The 17,061-nt window shown below is 35.9% G+C and overlaps 1 protein-coding gene across 4 annotated transcripts in view; it reads left to right on the top strand.

Annotated features, from left to right (window-relative positions):
* LOC105475169 (transportin 1) overlaps positions 1-14,462 on the top strand; it is a 98,534-nt gene extending 84,072 nt beyond the window's left edge. For 3 of the 4 annotated variants that reach the window (XM_011730201.2, XM_011730204.3, XM_011730202.3), the window contains exons 21-25: positions 504-579; positions 1,471-1,570; positions 4,526-4,600; positions 6,741-6,883; positions 8,774-14,462. In XM_011730201.2, coding sequence (XP_011728503.1) covers positions 504-579; positions 1,471-1,570; positions 4,526-4,600; positions 6,741-6,848 — 359 coding nt within the window. In that variant the 3' untranslated portion in view covers positions 6,849-6,883; positions 8,774-14,462. Of the gene's footprint in view, positions 1-503; positions 580-1,470; positions 1,571-4,525; positions 4,601-6,740; positions 6,884-8,773 lie in introns of those variants that run through there. The other variant, XR_011624920.1, reaches the window with a different exon arrangement.
* Positions 14,463-17,061: the final 2,599 nt, after the last annotated feature.

Below are 17,061 nucleotides of genomic sequence, written 5' to 3'. Positions count from 1 at the left end.
GATAATTTCCAAGGAATGGAAATTACTTTCACCTGTATTAGTTTGAGATACTTGAGAAATATAATCACATTTACTGATATTTCCTCAGGAAAAAAACTAGATTTTATTATTAAATTCTGAAATTTTGGCTGACTTTTGAATGAAGGTTATCTAAATTTGTCCATTTAACTGCTCATCTTATTAACAGAATGATAACTTGACATTCGATTGAGCGAGAAAAGCAATTCATTATGGTTTTTGGTGTTCTCTCAATCTTTAGATTTTTTTACTTCCTTTTGTTTTTCTTTTTCCAAGAGTATGCCATATATGTTGCTGCCCCTTATTTTAGGGGGTGGTAATAAACAGCACTGGTGAAATCTTATGTTTATTATCATACACAAATTCTGTTGGTTTCTGTTTCTGAGTTATTTGTTGTTTTTTCTTTATTTTTTCTCCTTCCCCCCTCATTTGCTCATGTCTTGGTTGGCGTTTGGTGGTGTATAACCGTGATTGCGTTACCTTAGCAATAACAATTGGTCGTCTTGGTTACGTTTGTCCTCAAGAGGTGGCCCCCATGCTACAGCAGTTTATAAGACCCTGGTGTGTATTATTCAATCTTTTTTTTTAATTCATTTTTCTTCACTCTTTCTTTCTCTATCTCACTTTTAGATATATTTTCAGTTGGTTACAAAAATCACAATCCTTTATCATTGCCAACCATGTGACTAATCTTGTCCTATCAGGTTTGTGAGGTTTTTCAATAGCATCGTCATGTATATTTATTTTATGTTGTGGCTAACGACTAATTGATGCATGGGATAAGATTGTCACATGCTTGCTGTGTTAAAAAGCTTGATTATACATAAAAAGCATTTAAATATCCACCAGAAAAATAAAGATGCATGCAAATTCTATAAATTTAGGTTTTGCATTACGTTTCTTTTTTAGAATTAATTTGGAAACTTGGATTGCATTAAGAAATACATGTTTAAATTTGTTACGTATAAAAATATTATTTACTTGTTAATGTAAAAATTAAACATCTACACCATAAGCTATATAGTAATAGTTTATATTGTGGCACTATATCCTATGTTTTGCTTCTTTCAATTGATAATCTTTCAATTCAAATCATTTTAGTAGTGTTTAATGGAATACAAGTCATGAGTACAATTTTAAAAGTTAATTTGGTAATTTGCTCTTCTTGGCTCAGGCTCAGTAATAGTTTAAAATGGGAGATTCAAATGAGTTATCTACTTTATAGATGCAATTTATTAAGAAAATGTGGATTTCACTGGTTCTACTGTATTGAGATAAGATGGGCCCAACAAACAGGAAGTATAAGTAAATGAAACTAAAGCTTTCCGAAAAACTCTTTTAATATAATCATTATCTATACTGTGGTGCTTATTCCATTAAATACTGTCCATTAGTATTGTAATTGAATCTGCTTGTTACTTAAATGCTGAACTCAATTCTGTAATTCAATAGGTGCACCTCTCTGAGAAACATAAGAGACAATGAGGAAAAGGATTCAGCATTCCGTGGAATTTGTACCATGATCAGTGTGAATCCCAGTGGCGTAATCCAAGTAAGATTTCACAAAGATTTGTTTTTAATGTCTGATTAATAAAATTTTAAAGGAAGAAATATTTTAATACTTTAATTATAAAAAGTTAACTGTTTTCAAAGATACTAAAATACAGTTAAACCTTTAAAATGTTTATTTCTTAATATCTTGACATTGTAATACCTTTTTTCCCAAAAATTTTTTGTCATGAAATGAGATAGTAACAGCAGATTGGGACAACAAGGTTATATTCTTGTCTTGAATCAGGCCATGGCTTCTTTCATCCAAATTTCAGACCTCATTTATTTATTTTGTCCCTGCCTCCCATCCCTGGATATCAGTTTGTGGATATCTACACTTAAGAAAGTGACCAAATAGTAGGAATCCTATCTCTCTGTTCTAAATAAAATACTTTGAATCAGATTTAGAAATAATGAATAAAATGAAATGCAAATCAGCCATTGAAATTGCTCTAATTTTGAGAGCTTATGATTTATTCATCTTTGTTTTCCAAGTTCAAGTTATATGTAGACATTTTAATTATTTGGCAGTAGTATTGAACATGAGTCCAGTTAAGCATCTGGATCCAACTGCCAATTTTCTAGACACGCAAAACAAAAACATGTTGAATTACACCATGTATATTCAGTGAACAAAAGACTAACTGTGGGACTCTAGGTTAAATACCTGGATTCTTCAGCAGACATGTTTAAGGAAAAGAAAGCATGGAAGGAAACCTGTAGACAAGAGACCCAAGATATATCAAATCAATTTAAAAATGTAGTTGAGGCCAGGCATGGTGGCTCACACCTATAATCCCAGCACTTTGGGAGGCTGAGTTGGGCAGATCACAAGGTCAGGAGTTCAAGACCAGCCTGGCAAACATGGTGAAACCCTGTCTCTACTTCAGATACAAAAATTAGCCAGGCGTGGTGGCAGGTGCCTGTAATCCCAGCTACTCCAGAGGCAAAGGCAGGATAATTGCTTGAACCTGGGAGGCAGAGGTTGCAGTGAGCCGAGATCACGCTATTACACTCCAGTCTGGGAGACAAGAGCAAGACTTTGTCTGGGGAAAAAAAAAGTAGTTGAGGGAGGGAAGCGAAGAACTAAACTTTGGTGTCCAGGAATACACAGAAGAGTTAGAAAACTGCCCCCAAAAAATGCTTTTATAGCAATAACTTTCTGGCATTTTTTAATTTTCAAGAAAATTCCAACTTTCCACTCCGAGAGGGGTGTTTTGAACATTTTTAAATTGTGACCGTTTGATGTTTCCTAGCTTGTATTGTGGTTTTTCTTAACTCAGTTTTAGAAACGTTAATTCTGTTTTATAAAATTCAAATTGATATAGGTGATAGACATTGAAAACCTGCAAGTTAGAGTTAGATAATAACTTCTGACTGATTTCACACTCATAAAATACTCATAACTTACTGTTAGAACAAGCTAGTGCCATCTTGAGAGGTTTCTAGTTACACAATAAGCTTTTGACATTTTCTGGTTTTTTTTTAATACTTAAGAACTTCGTGTGATCTCAAATGTGTGTTAGAGATATCTGATACGACATGTACCATCTTTTTCAAAAGCATCTTCCGACCAGGATTTTATTGTTTCTTTCTCTTTGAATTAATGTTTGTTTGTTTGTTTGTTTGTTTGTTTGTTTGTTTTTTGAGACGGAGTCTCGCTCTGTCGCCCAGCCCAGGCTGGAGTGCAGTGGCGCGATCTCGGCTCACTGCAAGCTCCGCCTCCCGGGTTCACGCCATTCTCCTGCCTCAGCCTCCCGAGTAGCTGGGACTACAGGCGCCCACAACCGCGCCCGGCTAATTTTTTTTTTGTAATTTTTAGTAGAGACGGGGTTTCACCGTGGTCTCCATCTGAATTAATGTTTTAAGATGATAAAAGTAGCACATGTATGATCATAAAATTGCTACCAACTTAAGAGTTGGAGGAAAAGAAAGCATGGAAGGAAACCAATTTAAGAGTTGGTAGCAATTTCTGTTTTACAACTTTTATTTACATACCTTATTTTGGATATGGTTAAAATAAAATGTCATAGGTTTATTTACATTTAAATTTTTTAATCACAAATTCTAGGTATCTGTGCATTTAAATTTTTAACATCAGATTTGGTATTTGGAAGACATAATTTGAATAAATTGTGTTAAGCAAGTCTTATTTGCTTAAATAAGCATCTTATACACATACTGTGGTATTACCAAATTTTTTGAAATTAGTGATGTTCTCTGAATTTATTAGTAAAATTTATAGTTGACATGTCAGAAAATCAGCATTATGTTGAATGCTGTTTGTTGAACTGTTAATGTTTCAGTATGATAGGCAAGATTGAGAGAATGTTTTAATGAAATGCTTAAAGCATATTGTCATCTTGTTCTTGTAGTCAGAATAGCCTGATTGTCTTTTAAGGAATTGTCCAAAAGTTGGGTTTTTTGTTCTTGTTTGGATTGGGTATTTGTAATTACATAATTAGTTTTTCTCTAATTTTTGGTTGTTTCACTTAAGTTTTGTCTGAAAATGGACCTTGAAATCACTAATTTCTCTATTTCAAATCAAGGTCATTTAACATATATTTAGCTAGCTTTAAGTTCTTGGCTAGTCAGAACTGTAAGGTCATTGATTTTATGTTTTTCTTTAATCTGGTAAGTGAAAGAGTATTTTTATAGGTGTCGATTTGGTGCTTTCAGTTCATTTCTGATGCTGAACATTTACTGCACAGGGGGTTATTTTGTTGTGTGATGGAGGACATTAAAGTCCAGTATAAACTGAATGAGTTGAGGTTCCTTGACTGTGGGCTAATAGGGACAGCCATTAAGGTAATCTCTTCTAATTCCTCATGATCATAGTTAATTTTTAAATGTTTCCTTTTTTAAGCTAGATTCTAAACTCCAAGGTTTACATATATCTTTTGCTGAGTTTGACAAATACAATGTCAACCTAAGATGTATTTCTTGCTTGTTACAGGATTTTATATTTTTTTGTGATGCCGTTGCATCATGGATTAACCCAAAAGATGATCTCAGAGACATGTTCTGTAAGGTAACTAATAAGTGTTTATAATGCGTCATCTTGGGACTGTTAATATCCTAGTGGAAAACTTTAAATTATGTTTACATTTTTTACAAAACTTAGGCTCTTCAAGTCAGTATCAATAGTTTATATATATAACTCTTATTCTTGGTAACAAAGTTGGTTTGATCTTTTCTTAAAATACAGCAGTGACTCCTTTTTTTTTTTTTTTTTTTTGAGATGGAGTCTTACTCTGTTGCCCAGGCTGGAGTACAGTGGTGCGATCTCAGCTCACTGCAGGCTCCACCTCCCAGGTTCGCGCCATTCTCCTGCCTCAGCCTCCCGAGTAGCTGGGACTACAGGCACCCACTACCACCATGCCCAGCTAATTTTTGTATTTGTAGTAGAGACGGGGTTTCACCATGTTAGCCAGGATGGTCTTGATCTCCTGACCTCGTGATCCGCCCGCCTCGGCCTCCAAAAGTGCCGGGATTACAGGCGTGAACCACCACGCCCGGCCTAGCAGTGACTCCTATCTGTAGAGGATGCACTTTGAAAGTATTTTCCCAAGTGTACCACTAGTTTAGGTGGTCCCATTATTCCATTTAAGGAAAATAGTACATGTTTTTCAAGTGGAAATGGAGATTTGGAGTATAATCTGAAAAAGAGTAAATCTAAATGGCCGCCACAGGAGTAAGCCCATGTCATTATTTGCTTTGTTTATGTTTTTGGTGGCGGAGTCTCGCTCTGTCTCCCAGGCTGGAGTGCAGTGGCATGATCTCAGCTCACTGCAACCTCCGCCTCCTGGGTTCAGGCGATTCTCCTGCCTCAGCCTCCTGAGTAGCTGGGATTGCAAGCACGCACCACCATGCCCAGCTAATTTTTGTATTTTTAGTAGAGGTGGGGTTTCACCATGTTGGTGAGGCTGGTCTCGAACTCCTGACCTCGTGATCCGCCCGCCTCAGCCTCCCAAAGTGCTGGATTACAGGCATGAGCCACTGCGCCCGGCCTATTTGCTTTGTCAATACCCCCTTTTGATTAACTCATCAGTACTCAACCACAGTAAAAAATAAAATGCAGTTACACATTTGAATCACCCAAGATTAAAGTTAGTGAACTGTAGTTTGTCATGAGCTCAAAGCTTGTATATTTCCAGTTTGAAAAAATACTACATAAAAATTGTATTACTTGGATGACTTCTCTACTTCTCTGTTTTTTCATTAGTATGGTATCAGATTGCTTAGAGTATGTCTGTTACTGGAATACTTGCCAAATTCTAAACTTCTCAAAGCAGAGTTTAAGCATATGCTATGAGGTACTTTTAGGAAAGGCAGGTGTATTAGTCCATATTCAGGCTGCTGATAAAGATATGCCCGAGGGCCGGGCGCGGTGGCTCACACTTGTAATCCCAGCACTTTGAGAGAGGCCGAGGCAGGTGGATCACCTGAGGTCAGGAATTCCAGACCAGCCTGGCCAACATGGTGGAGCCCCATCTCTACTAAAAATATAAAAAATTAGCTGGGCATGGTGGCGGACGCCTGTAATCCCGGCTACTCAGGAGGCTGAGGCAGGAGAATCGCTTGAACCCAGGAGGTGGAGATTGCAGTGATATCGTGCCATTGCGCTCCAGCATGTGCAACAAGAGTAAACTCTGTCCCCAACAACAACAACAAAAAAAGATGTGCCCAAGATTGGGTAATTTACAAAAGAAAGAGGTTTAATTCAACTCACAGTTCCATGTGGTTGGGGAGGCCTCACTGTCATGGTGGAAAGTGAAAGGCACGTCTTACATTGCAGCAGGCAAGAAAAAGAATGAGAATCAAGTGAAATGGGTTTCCCCTTATCAAACCATCAGATTTCATGAGATTTATTCACTACCACCAGAAGAGTATAGGAAAAACTGACCCCATGATTCAATTATCTCCCACCAGGTCCCTCCCACAACACATGGGAATTATGGGAGTACAATTCAATATGAGATTTGGGTGGGCACACACAGCCGAAACATATTAGCAGGGAATGGTGTAGAATCCTACAAAGTTTGAGAATTGCTACTTTAAAATGGATAAAATTTATAAATAATAAAATCAGTTGTGTTGGATTTCAGAAACTATGCAGATCTGTTTTTCTCTTTTGTTAGTGATAAATTAATGGTTTTTCACTCTTACAGATCCTTCATGGATTTAAAAATCAAGTTGGCGATGAAAATTGGAGGCGTTTCTCTGACCAGTTTCCTCTTCCCTTAAAAGAGCGTCTTGCAGCTTTTTATGGTGTTTAATCTAATACACTTAAGCTGCAGTCCCAAAATTAGGGGTAAGTTATAAGAAGTTTGGAAATTTTCAGGATGAAGAAAATTTTGTTAGGGCTATCATTTCAAACTACTAAATAGAATAAAAAGCTATTTGTTTTCTATAGAGGTTGAATAAAACATAGCCTCATATCTTTCTATCTTGCGCTTTAAATTTAAAATTACTTAAGTGGGCCAGGCGTGGTGGCTCGTGCCTGTAATCCCAGCACTTGGGGAGGCTAAGGCGGGCGGGTCATTTGAGGTCAGGAGTTTGAGACCAGCCTGGCCAACATGGTGAAAACCCACCTCTACTAAAAATACAAAAGTTAGCCACGTGGTGGTGGCACGTTCGTGTAGTCCCTGCTACTCAGGAGGCTGAGGTGGGAATATTGTTTGAACCTGGGAGATGGGGGTTGCAGTGAGCCAAGATCGTGCCACTGCACTCCAGCCTGGGGGACAGAGCAAGACTCCATCTCATATAAATAGAAAATAAAATTACTTAAGTGAATCACTTTCAGATTTATTACCTCTGTGGTCTCATCACCAATTATGAATCAACTGTTCTAAGACAAGGTATGAAATAGTTCTCGATTTTGTAATTAGAGCTAAAAATAGATCAGTATCTTTTATTCCTGCCTTTTTATACTCCTCTTCCCTTTCTTCAGAGGCAGGAGAAAAGGGGGGTGGGTTGCTTGTATTTCTACACAGATGGATTAACTGCCCTCTGTGAATTCACATGAACGTTCATAAATGGCCAAAATTTGGCATCAGTGGGTAGTAGAGTTCTGTTTGTAAAAGGACCACTGTCAGGTAACAGTTTAATCTCCCAGTAATCTTACCTTATTTCTTAATATCCTTTTTATCATTAAAACTGTTTAGCATAGAAAAAAGGTCTTACCAGGAAAACCAAGTGACTGGAAGATAGTGGAAATGACCAAATGAAATAGGATCAGAATGAGAATTAGGAACATCAAGAAGGCAAGTGTAGGCAGGGTGTAATGGCCCCCATCTATAATTCCAGCATTTTGGGAGGCTGAGGTGGGAGCGTTGCTTGAGCCCAGGAGTTTGAGACCTGCCTGGGCAACATGATGAGACCTCCATCTCTATGAAAAACATTTAAAAAATTAGCTGGACGTGGTGGTATGCACCTATGTTCCCAGCTACTCAGGAGGCTGAAGCAGGAGGTTTGCTTGAACACAGGAGGTTGGGGCTTCAGTAAGCCATATTCACCCCACTGCATTCCAGCCTGGGTGACAGAGCAAGGTGCTATCTCCAAAATAAATAAATAAATGTTAAATTTGCTTTTCTCTCTTTTTTTATGTAGAATTTGTTTTTTGATATTTACTGAATGTAGTAACCCTGCTGTGGTAATGAACACTTCTAGTGCCTTCTAGGCTAAAATACCAGACAACACCAAATAAAAAATGCTCCTTTGTGTTTTGATAGGTTGAATTTTTGTTTGCTTAATATTGAGAATACTGGGGGGGAGAAAGATGGTGTTTTCATTCTGAGGGTTGTCCTAAAGAAAGGGCTACTTAATTTTCAAGAAAATAAGGCCACTTGTTATATAATAAATAACCAGTTCCCATTGGGTCCCATTTTGCAAAAGGGGATAAAGAATTAGATTAATAGCATCATACAAGCCATATTTCATCTATACAAAGTGTTGTACGCCTGTCTGTACAACTCTGCTACCCAGCTTGGCCTCACTTTCATACCTGATGCAGCACAATTCAGCGCCATAAGAGAAGGAAGCAGTGTAGTTATGACTAACATGATCTTAGGCAATTTGTCCAAACTTCTCATTTTCTTTATGGGTAAAGATAGTATTCTTATTTGATTAATTTTGTGCTCCACTGGCTTTGAAAGACAAACGATCGTTAAAGATAAAATTGTTTTTGTTCTTTTTCTTATAGGTCCTTCAGTCTTGGAGACTATGAGGGAGCCTCTGCACCCAGGGAAAATGTTACCCTTTACAGGGGGGAAGGGTAAACCAGTAGGGAATACAGTACAATCCCAACCCTACTGGGAGGGGCGGGAGGGAGGTGTTGCCGTCACTGTATTAAGTCGATGTTGGGAAACGTTTTAACATCTGGAGCTTTTGTGGGTGGAAATATGTCTCCAGTTACAACTCCGCAGTGGATGTGAAGAAGCAAAAAAAAAAAAAAAAAAAAAAAAAAAATCTATTCAGTCTACTCACAAAACAGTACATTGTGGAATATTATGGGGAATTGTACCAAAACAAGAACCATATAAATGATGCCTAGGGACAAGAAAGAGGAACAATTCTACAGCGCACAATAAAGGAAACCTAAGAATGGGAGTTACAAATAGTAAAGAAGCTTTTTTTTTTTTTTTTAATTTAAAGTTTTTTTATATAAGTTTTCCCACATGATGGGGCCTTGTTTTGCATGTTGGTGAAGAACTACACAAACAAAACTAATATAGTTAAAATCAGCTTGCCTTCCCATAGTAGAAGCAGGTTCTTGGAAGTTACAATTTAAGGTACCCCAAAAAAGTTGGAAATAAAGCAAAACAAACATAAACAATGAAGCACCCTGTGAAATGCCAAATGAGTCACTCCTTTTACCTTTTTTGGGATGGGCAGGGAGGGAGGAATAAATGGGGTTGGGCATATCAAACTAAAGATGACATCTTAATTTTGCATTGAACATTAATGTAGCAGATATAATTTGATGGTTATACTTCATTAGATTTAATTTCTAGGCCAAGATGTTATTTTTTAAAGTGCAGTTTAAGGTTCAGGCATGCATTCTGGCTCATAGTGGTTGAAAGTAATTGAAATTAGTGGGAAAGTAGCATGCTTGCATCACATAGAGTGAGATTGGTATTCATTTACCTATGTTGCGCCAGTTTGTGTTGCAGTTTACCAATTCAATATAGCCCTGCATTTAAAGTTCCTTTTTAAGATTTGTGGATTTTATTTTTTATTAAGAATATAGATATATAAAGTACTGTAGTTACAGGTAGGCCTTGAAATATCTTTTTTAGGATCTGTTAGGATAAGATTGATATTGTATCGTGTGTAACCTGCACAATGTGGAAAGCTGATATACCTGTGCAAAATCTTTGCCTCTGTGCTGTCAGTGTGATGTGCTTTCTGCATGGTTATATACTACTAGTGATTTTATCAAAACTCCTAAAATTTAAATTACATGGTAAAAGATCTGTAAAAGGCTGCATAAATGTTAGTTGGCACATAAAGACAATTGTAGAAGTTGAAAAATGATTGCTATATTTCAATGTTTATTCCCACTCAACATACTGCCTTCTAAGCTTCCCTTTTTTGTTCAAAGCATGATCTTAAAGATATGTTTAAGTTAATGGATGTAATGCAGGGTTCCTACACTGTATTTTGGCGCATGTTGGTGGCCCTCTGTGCCCTAGATATATGCACACAGGGTGCAAGTTAAAAGCTACAGAGTGAAAGTTGGTTTGGATCCTCTTCATTTCATTTGTTTAGCTTTTCTGTTATTTTTCTCTACTTACATGTATTCCTGTGAATAAATCCTTGTTAAGTTAACCCTTTACTTTTCCTTCCATGTGTATTTTCTTATATACTGTGAATGTGAAAACCTAACTGGTACACTTGATCTTGTGTTCATATGAAAGTGCAAGTCTTTATTAATTTGGATTGCCTGAACAGTGTATCCCATGATGAAGGAAAATGGAGAGATTTTTCTTTTTAACTCTGCTGGTCAGAGATGAAGCCACGCCTTTCCATTTTTCAATGCTGCATATTTAATCTGCAACAAAAATGTTAAGCCATAACAGCCTTTTTATATTTTAGTTTGTCACCTTCGCATTGCAGAATAAATACTGAGTAACCATTTTTATAAGCAGTTGCTCCTCTTTGCATGGTTCTATTCTCTAAAAGTGTTGAATGATACAGCCATTGCACTGAAGTTTGAGCTGTGTGCGTGTGAATTTATACTGTTTCAAAAATTTCAAATGCATGGTAGCATGCAGAAAGGTTTTTGTTATTATGTGTGTGTGTGTGTGTATTTTTTTGTTTTGTTTTGTTTTAACACGTTCTTTCACCTTTCCTCTACTTTGGCTTTGCAAATTTCAGTCTGTAGAGCCTGAAATTAAATTATTTTATAGTGCCTAATATTTTTTAAATTATAAGTTGGATTCAGAGGGTATACAGCATTTTGCTTTCTAGTACCATTGCTTCACTGGGGACTCAAAATTTTCTTCCCTGTTAGTCTTTAGTAACTGAGTAGAGTAGCTGTTTTATTCTTAGATTATAGTGATATTCTGTAGTGTTTCAAATACTTAGAATAATATGAGAGCTAGTTTAGTATTCTGGAATAGATAATATTTTAAATTGAAATGACCAAATTCAATTTAAAACACATAAAAACAATCTTCAGTAAAGTTTTTTGAACCTGTGGTTGACAATTCTGTACTGACTAAAGGCAATATTGTCACCTGTCTGGTTAAAAATTAGTTTCCAATTAGGCAGATGAGTAACACTATTAAAAATGCACCCAGCTTTGTAGTCACTTGACATTTTTTTAATTTAAATGAAATTTAATTTGAAAATAATAAAAATAGGTAAATATGACTGGCAACCTAAATTTGTATTGGGATTTTTTCTGTATTTTTCCCCTTGAGGTTATTGTTTCTTCCTAATTTATATTTCAGATACATAGTGTAGAACAGGAATTTGCAGAAGCCATTTAAGTTATCTTTTGAGGTAAGCTCTGATTTAGCATTTATTCTGATAAAACCTAATACATCATGGGATATATATAAAGCAACTTAATTCTTGTGGTGTAGTCTTAATAGTTTTGAATGTTGACTGAATGTCTATGAAATTGTGAGTTTGTCTTTGTTACATTCCAGTGTTTCTGCCTCTTGGCATGCTTAAAGCACGGCTTACTTCATCTGCTCCTTACACACTAAAACGCTGTTAGTGTGCTCAACTACAGAAATAGCCGCTGCTAAGTGATGTAGATTTTCTACTTGAATATTTTTATGTTGTAGGAACCTCAGGAGGTCAGTGTTTACTGTTTTATATATGCCTTCTTTTTCCTGTTTGAGCTTCTCTCTTTGAAGGATTCTAACAGAACAAAGCTGCTGATCAACCTAAGTTGGAAACAGAAAGTGTAATTAATATAACTTAAATGCATGTTTGGCAGTTCCATGTTACAGTCCATTAGTGAGTGAACTTAGTGACACAGGTATTCATTTATTCAGGAAAGAATTTTGCTTTTTGTATTGTCTGATCTCTTCAATGACTTCATACTGTGTTAGAAAAAAAAAAATCACTTTTTTATATTTTTTGGTTGGTTATTTCCCAAATAATCAACATGTAAATAATCTTTTAAGAGCCAGTTCTGATGCTTTACATTATTGCTACTTGATTTTGTTACGCAAGTTAGATTTCAGAAGAATAGATTTTAAAACACTTAACCAAGCCATTACATCTTAAAAACAAAACAAGTAGCATACATTTTGTAATTAACATATTGATAAACACTGTGATTTTTTTGGTTAAGACTTTTTCATCTGAATTGCTTAAATTGCATATATTGTAAAATAGGATCAGATGTATATTTTAAACTAATTTCAATGGACTTTCCTCTTGAAATGCTTTGTCTACTCAGTTATAAAATATTCAGATACAAGTTTTATCTCAGGTGAATACTCTTGTATTGTTTTTGCTTTGGTGACATGCTTATAAAGGGTCATCCTACTTACATTCTTTGTTTTTTAGTGTATTTCATTGAGACTCTTTCCATTTAGTCTGATTTTTTTCCTAATATTCTAGCAGACTGGGGTGGTATAAAGCCCTCCTGACAAGCCGCCTGCGTGCAGGTTTAACTGAAAATGAGCTACATTTGGTCCTCATTTTCTTCAGACTCTCAAATAGGAAAGTGGACATTTTTCTCCCCTATATAAAATTATTCTACCTAGCAGAAAAGCCAGAAATAAATTAATTACATCTTAAACTCTTTAGTCTAAATTTAAGTCCTTTGCCATGAGGAAAAAGTGTTTTTTTGCTTCATATGGTTAATCTATATTATTCATATTGAATGTATTAACAGATAATGGTGCAAAAGCATTCTTCCCAGGGGAAGAGTGTATCATGCATAACTGCAATTTAAGTCCTTCCTTTGATAGTACTTTAAAACACACACAGCTTTGCTTACTGAATTATTTTTGCAAATAATACAAGGCGGGGAAACTAACTGTTGGTACTAGTATTGTTACTGAAGTGTAGGCCTTGGAACCTTTAAGAAAACTGGTCTTCAGATAGTTATGGGCCTGGGATAATCTAAATGAAAGGTCAGATCAATAATGAGCTGTGTTGTTAACAATATTATCTGGTAATAATACCATGCAATATAGCATTGTATACCAACGTAGTGCATTTTATACTGTATTAAATGTGGAGATACTTCTAATGCCTCTCTAAAATTAAATTTTACATAAAAGTTAGTTTTATTCACCTTTAGGCTTTCCAGGTGAGTTGTGACTAATTTTTTCATTCTTACGTAGATCTTTCACCCATTAGCATTATTTACGTAGATAATTCTTTATGCCTAGTTATTATACATATTAATTTTAAAGGTACACATTTAAATTACACAATTGTTCATTGTGGTTTGTATTCCAGAATGTATTTTGTTTTTTAAAAGATGCATAATAGCTGAATGTATGCATGACTTTGAAAGAAGTTAAAATGGTGATTTTTTTTCACCTCTTGTACATTTTAAAACCAAGCCAAATCTATTTGCCAAGCAGTGTATCACTAATAAGAAAAGCAGTTTTTCTTTTCATTGCAATTTTTGTTTATCTACCATAGAATTTCCTTATACTGTGGCTTGGTATTATTCAAGATTAGCTATTTCGCAGGTCTTACATCTTTCTGAAAGCCTATTATAATATGGTTAGCCTATAAGGCAGTGTTGGTCCCCTTCTAATGTCGGCCTCATAAAGGGGTTCCACTGTACTTTCCGCATACTACTTTGTTGTTGTTTTCCTTTATGGATATATAAGCAAATTGAGCTTGGGTGATTTTTATGGAGACAATAATTAGACAATACTGTATGATTAGTTTTACTTAATAGATTATCATCTTGTGAGAAGAGATGTTTAAACGTGGTAAATGACTTCATATTACAAAACAGTTTTACACTTAATGTTAACATTGGGTGCAATAATTTAGTAGCATTAGCTTTAGTTATAAATAACTGGATCTTTCTGCTGACAACTTAGGTTGTATGAGTTACGCTTAAAAGCTTTAAATCTGATGTTTCGTGTACCTGCCACACTATGTTAGAATGTGTCCTTCAAACATATCCTCCTGCAACTTCTCAAACTGTACTAAATTGATATTTCTTGAAGTCTAACTCTGTGCTAACAGATCTCCATTTTAAATAGAATACGGTTTTAATTTTTGATAAGCTGCTGAATTTTAAAGAGAGTTTTTTGGGGCCACCAAATATTTTGGATCATGCAGAGAATATATATTGTACTGTAGTAATTTTGTATTTACATTTGTATGATGTGACATAATAGATGTGAATGTTAATCACTGCTTGACTATGTTAATAAAGTTGTTTAACTATAGATGTTGCACTCTGATTTTTAATGAAAGGAAATGAGTTTTCTTTTTCCCTCTTACCCCATTTGGATCTAGATAAGCCTTATGTTTTTGGGGGTTTTTTCCCTTGTTTTTAGTTTGAGGTTTTGTTTTGTTTGGTTTTTTTTCCTTAGCTTACACATTAGTACACTTTTGTTGTTGAACATCATTTATTTCTTAAAACGAGTGTTTTCTTATTTGCATAGTATAGTAAAAACTTATTTTTCCACATTTTAACTTAACTCGATGTGTTTTAAACAGTTGATTCTAGGTTCAGCTGTTTGAGGACGGGGGAGATGTATTGTGTAAAAAGGGAATTAAAGGTGAAATTGTGAATATAAAATGTTGATGTAAGGATAAATTGCATGAGTGTGTATGAATGTATATCCTGTTAAGCCTTCCTGTATATCCTTCAAACAATTAAGATTTGTAATTTTGGGAATTAACTTATAAAAGTAATTTTTTCTTCAGGTTGTAATCCATTAATATAGTTGCATGTTACTAATTAAATGTATATTAACATATTTCAGGGAATATGTGTGCATAACTGTCATATGGTTTTTGTTGTTGTTTTTGAGATCCAGTCTTCCTCTGTTCCCCAGGCTGGAGTGCAGTGGCGTAGTCTCGTCCCACGGCAACCTCTGCCTCCCTGGTTCAAACGATTCTCCTGCCTCAGCTTCCCAAGTAGTTGGGATTACAGGCATGTGCCATTGCGCCCGGCTAATTTTTATATTTTTAGTAAAGATGGGGTTTCACCATGTTGGCCAGGCTGGTCTCGAACCCCTGACGTCAGGTGATCCACCTTGGCCTCAAAGTGTTGGGATTACAGGTGTGAGCCACCACGCCCGGCCTTGTCATACAGTCTTTTATCTGAGATTTAGAACAGGAAAGAGCCTAAGATTACATCAGTACAATGCAAAAACTTTTAAGAGAAATGAGGCTTGGGTTTCTTTTTCTTTGTTACCTGGCCCTGAAAATACTTGAGATACTTCTGTTGTGTTAACAAGAAAAGAAAATTGGAACTTAGATACCGTGTTCTAAAACACATCCTCAAGAGATTAATATTCTAGAATTTTAGGATTTAGGTTGTGGGGAAAAGATAATTAAAATCAGCCTAATTCTTGTTCAAGATTAGAAACCAAAAGTCATTTCTAAGTCGTCAATATTTTAGTGACACTAAAGCCTTATCCATTTTATGCAAATGATCTTTTCCTTCTCAGCTCAGGTGATTAAACCATCATAATGATAAATGAGTAAGCCTGGCTTAACAATTTTTAGACTGGTGGGCATTCTTGTAATGAGTGCATAATCAGTATAACTCCACAATTTCACGTGGTTCTTTAAGAATGATTGGAAAAGTGGCAGTAGGATCTACACAGCTAACTTAACTTCCTTTGTGTACTACACATTGGAATATGGAATTGCCAAAGCTCTGTCATTTTTTAAATTCTTAATTTCTGAGTCTTGTGTTAATTTGATGTAAAAGTTTAAGAACCTCCTGAAACATCTCCAGTATGTAGATAGACACAAATAATTTACACATTACAAATTGTAAATTTTTTTTTTAATTGAGAGGAGTCTCGCTCTGTCTCCCAGTCTTCAGTGGCACAATATCCGCTCCCTGCAACTTCCACCTCCTAGGTGACAGAGTTTGGCCATGTTGGCCAGGCAGGTCTCAAACTCTTGACCTCAAGTGAAATGCCCATCTTTGCCTCCCAAAGCGCTGGGATTACAGGTGTGAGCCACCACCCCGGCCACAGTTTGTAAATTTCTAAACCATTGGCAAGAGCAATACAGAGAAGAGTTGTTACACTGAGACGCTTTAGGTTTTTGTGCCAGGCAGTTCATTTATATGCATGTGATTGATGGCAGTCTTACGCTGATGTTTTAAATCTCAAGTATTCTTTTCAAGCTTTGTGTTACTTCTTGAAGAACTTGAAACAATTTTAAGAAAGACAAGTGAACAGTTGAATGAATAGTAATAGAACTACCTAGTGTTAACTGCTAATATTCTTGTGTACGTACATAAATATATGGTGAGTTTGTGTTTTTAGTTATATCCAGAATTGTTTAATATACATTGACACCTACGTATTATTCTATAAGCAATTTATGCAATTATACTGTTGTTGGACATTCCGAAGTTACTGCTAATTTTTCACTCTTAGAAATAAAGTTGTAGTGAGAGTCACAATGCTTAAATGTTTGCAAACATCTGTAGCGATTTCTTAGTGAAACTAGCAGGTCAAAGGTAGTTGGTGTAGTTAAATTATCTTTCAGTTAAATTGTACTCATTTTCATATCCAGCACCAACTTCAGTGGATTCTGTCATGTGTGCTGTAAGTTGTGATTTAATAGCATGATTTTGTATGAAATTTTACATACAAAATCTAGGTTTTTTTTTTTTTTTTTTTTGAGACGGAGTGTCACACTGTTGCCCAGGCTGGAGTGCAGTGGCGCGATCTCGGCTCACTGCAAGCTCCGCCTCCCGGGTTCCCGCCATTCTCCTGCCTCAGCCTCCTGAGTAGCTGGGACTACAGGCGCCCGCCACCGCGCCCGGCTAATTTTTTGTATTTTTAGTAGAGA

Source organism: Macaca nemestrina, chromosome 6, assembly GCF_043159975.1.
Source record: "Macaca nemestrina isolate mMacNem1 chromosome 6, mMacNem.hap1, whole genome shotgun sequence".
Taxonomy (NCBI): domain Eukaryota; kingdom Metazoa; phylum Chordata; class Mammalia; order Primates; family Cercopithecidae; genus Macaca; species Macaca nemestrina.
The sequence above is the reverse complement of the archived record's forward strand: the minus strand, read 5'-3'. Positions and strand labels throughout refer to the sequence as shown.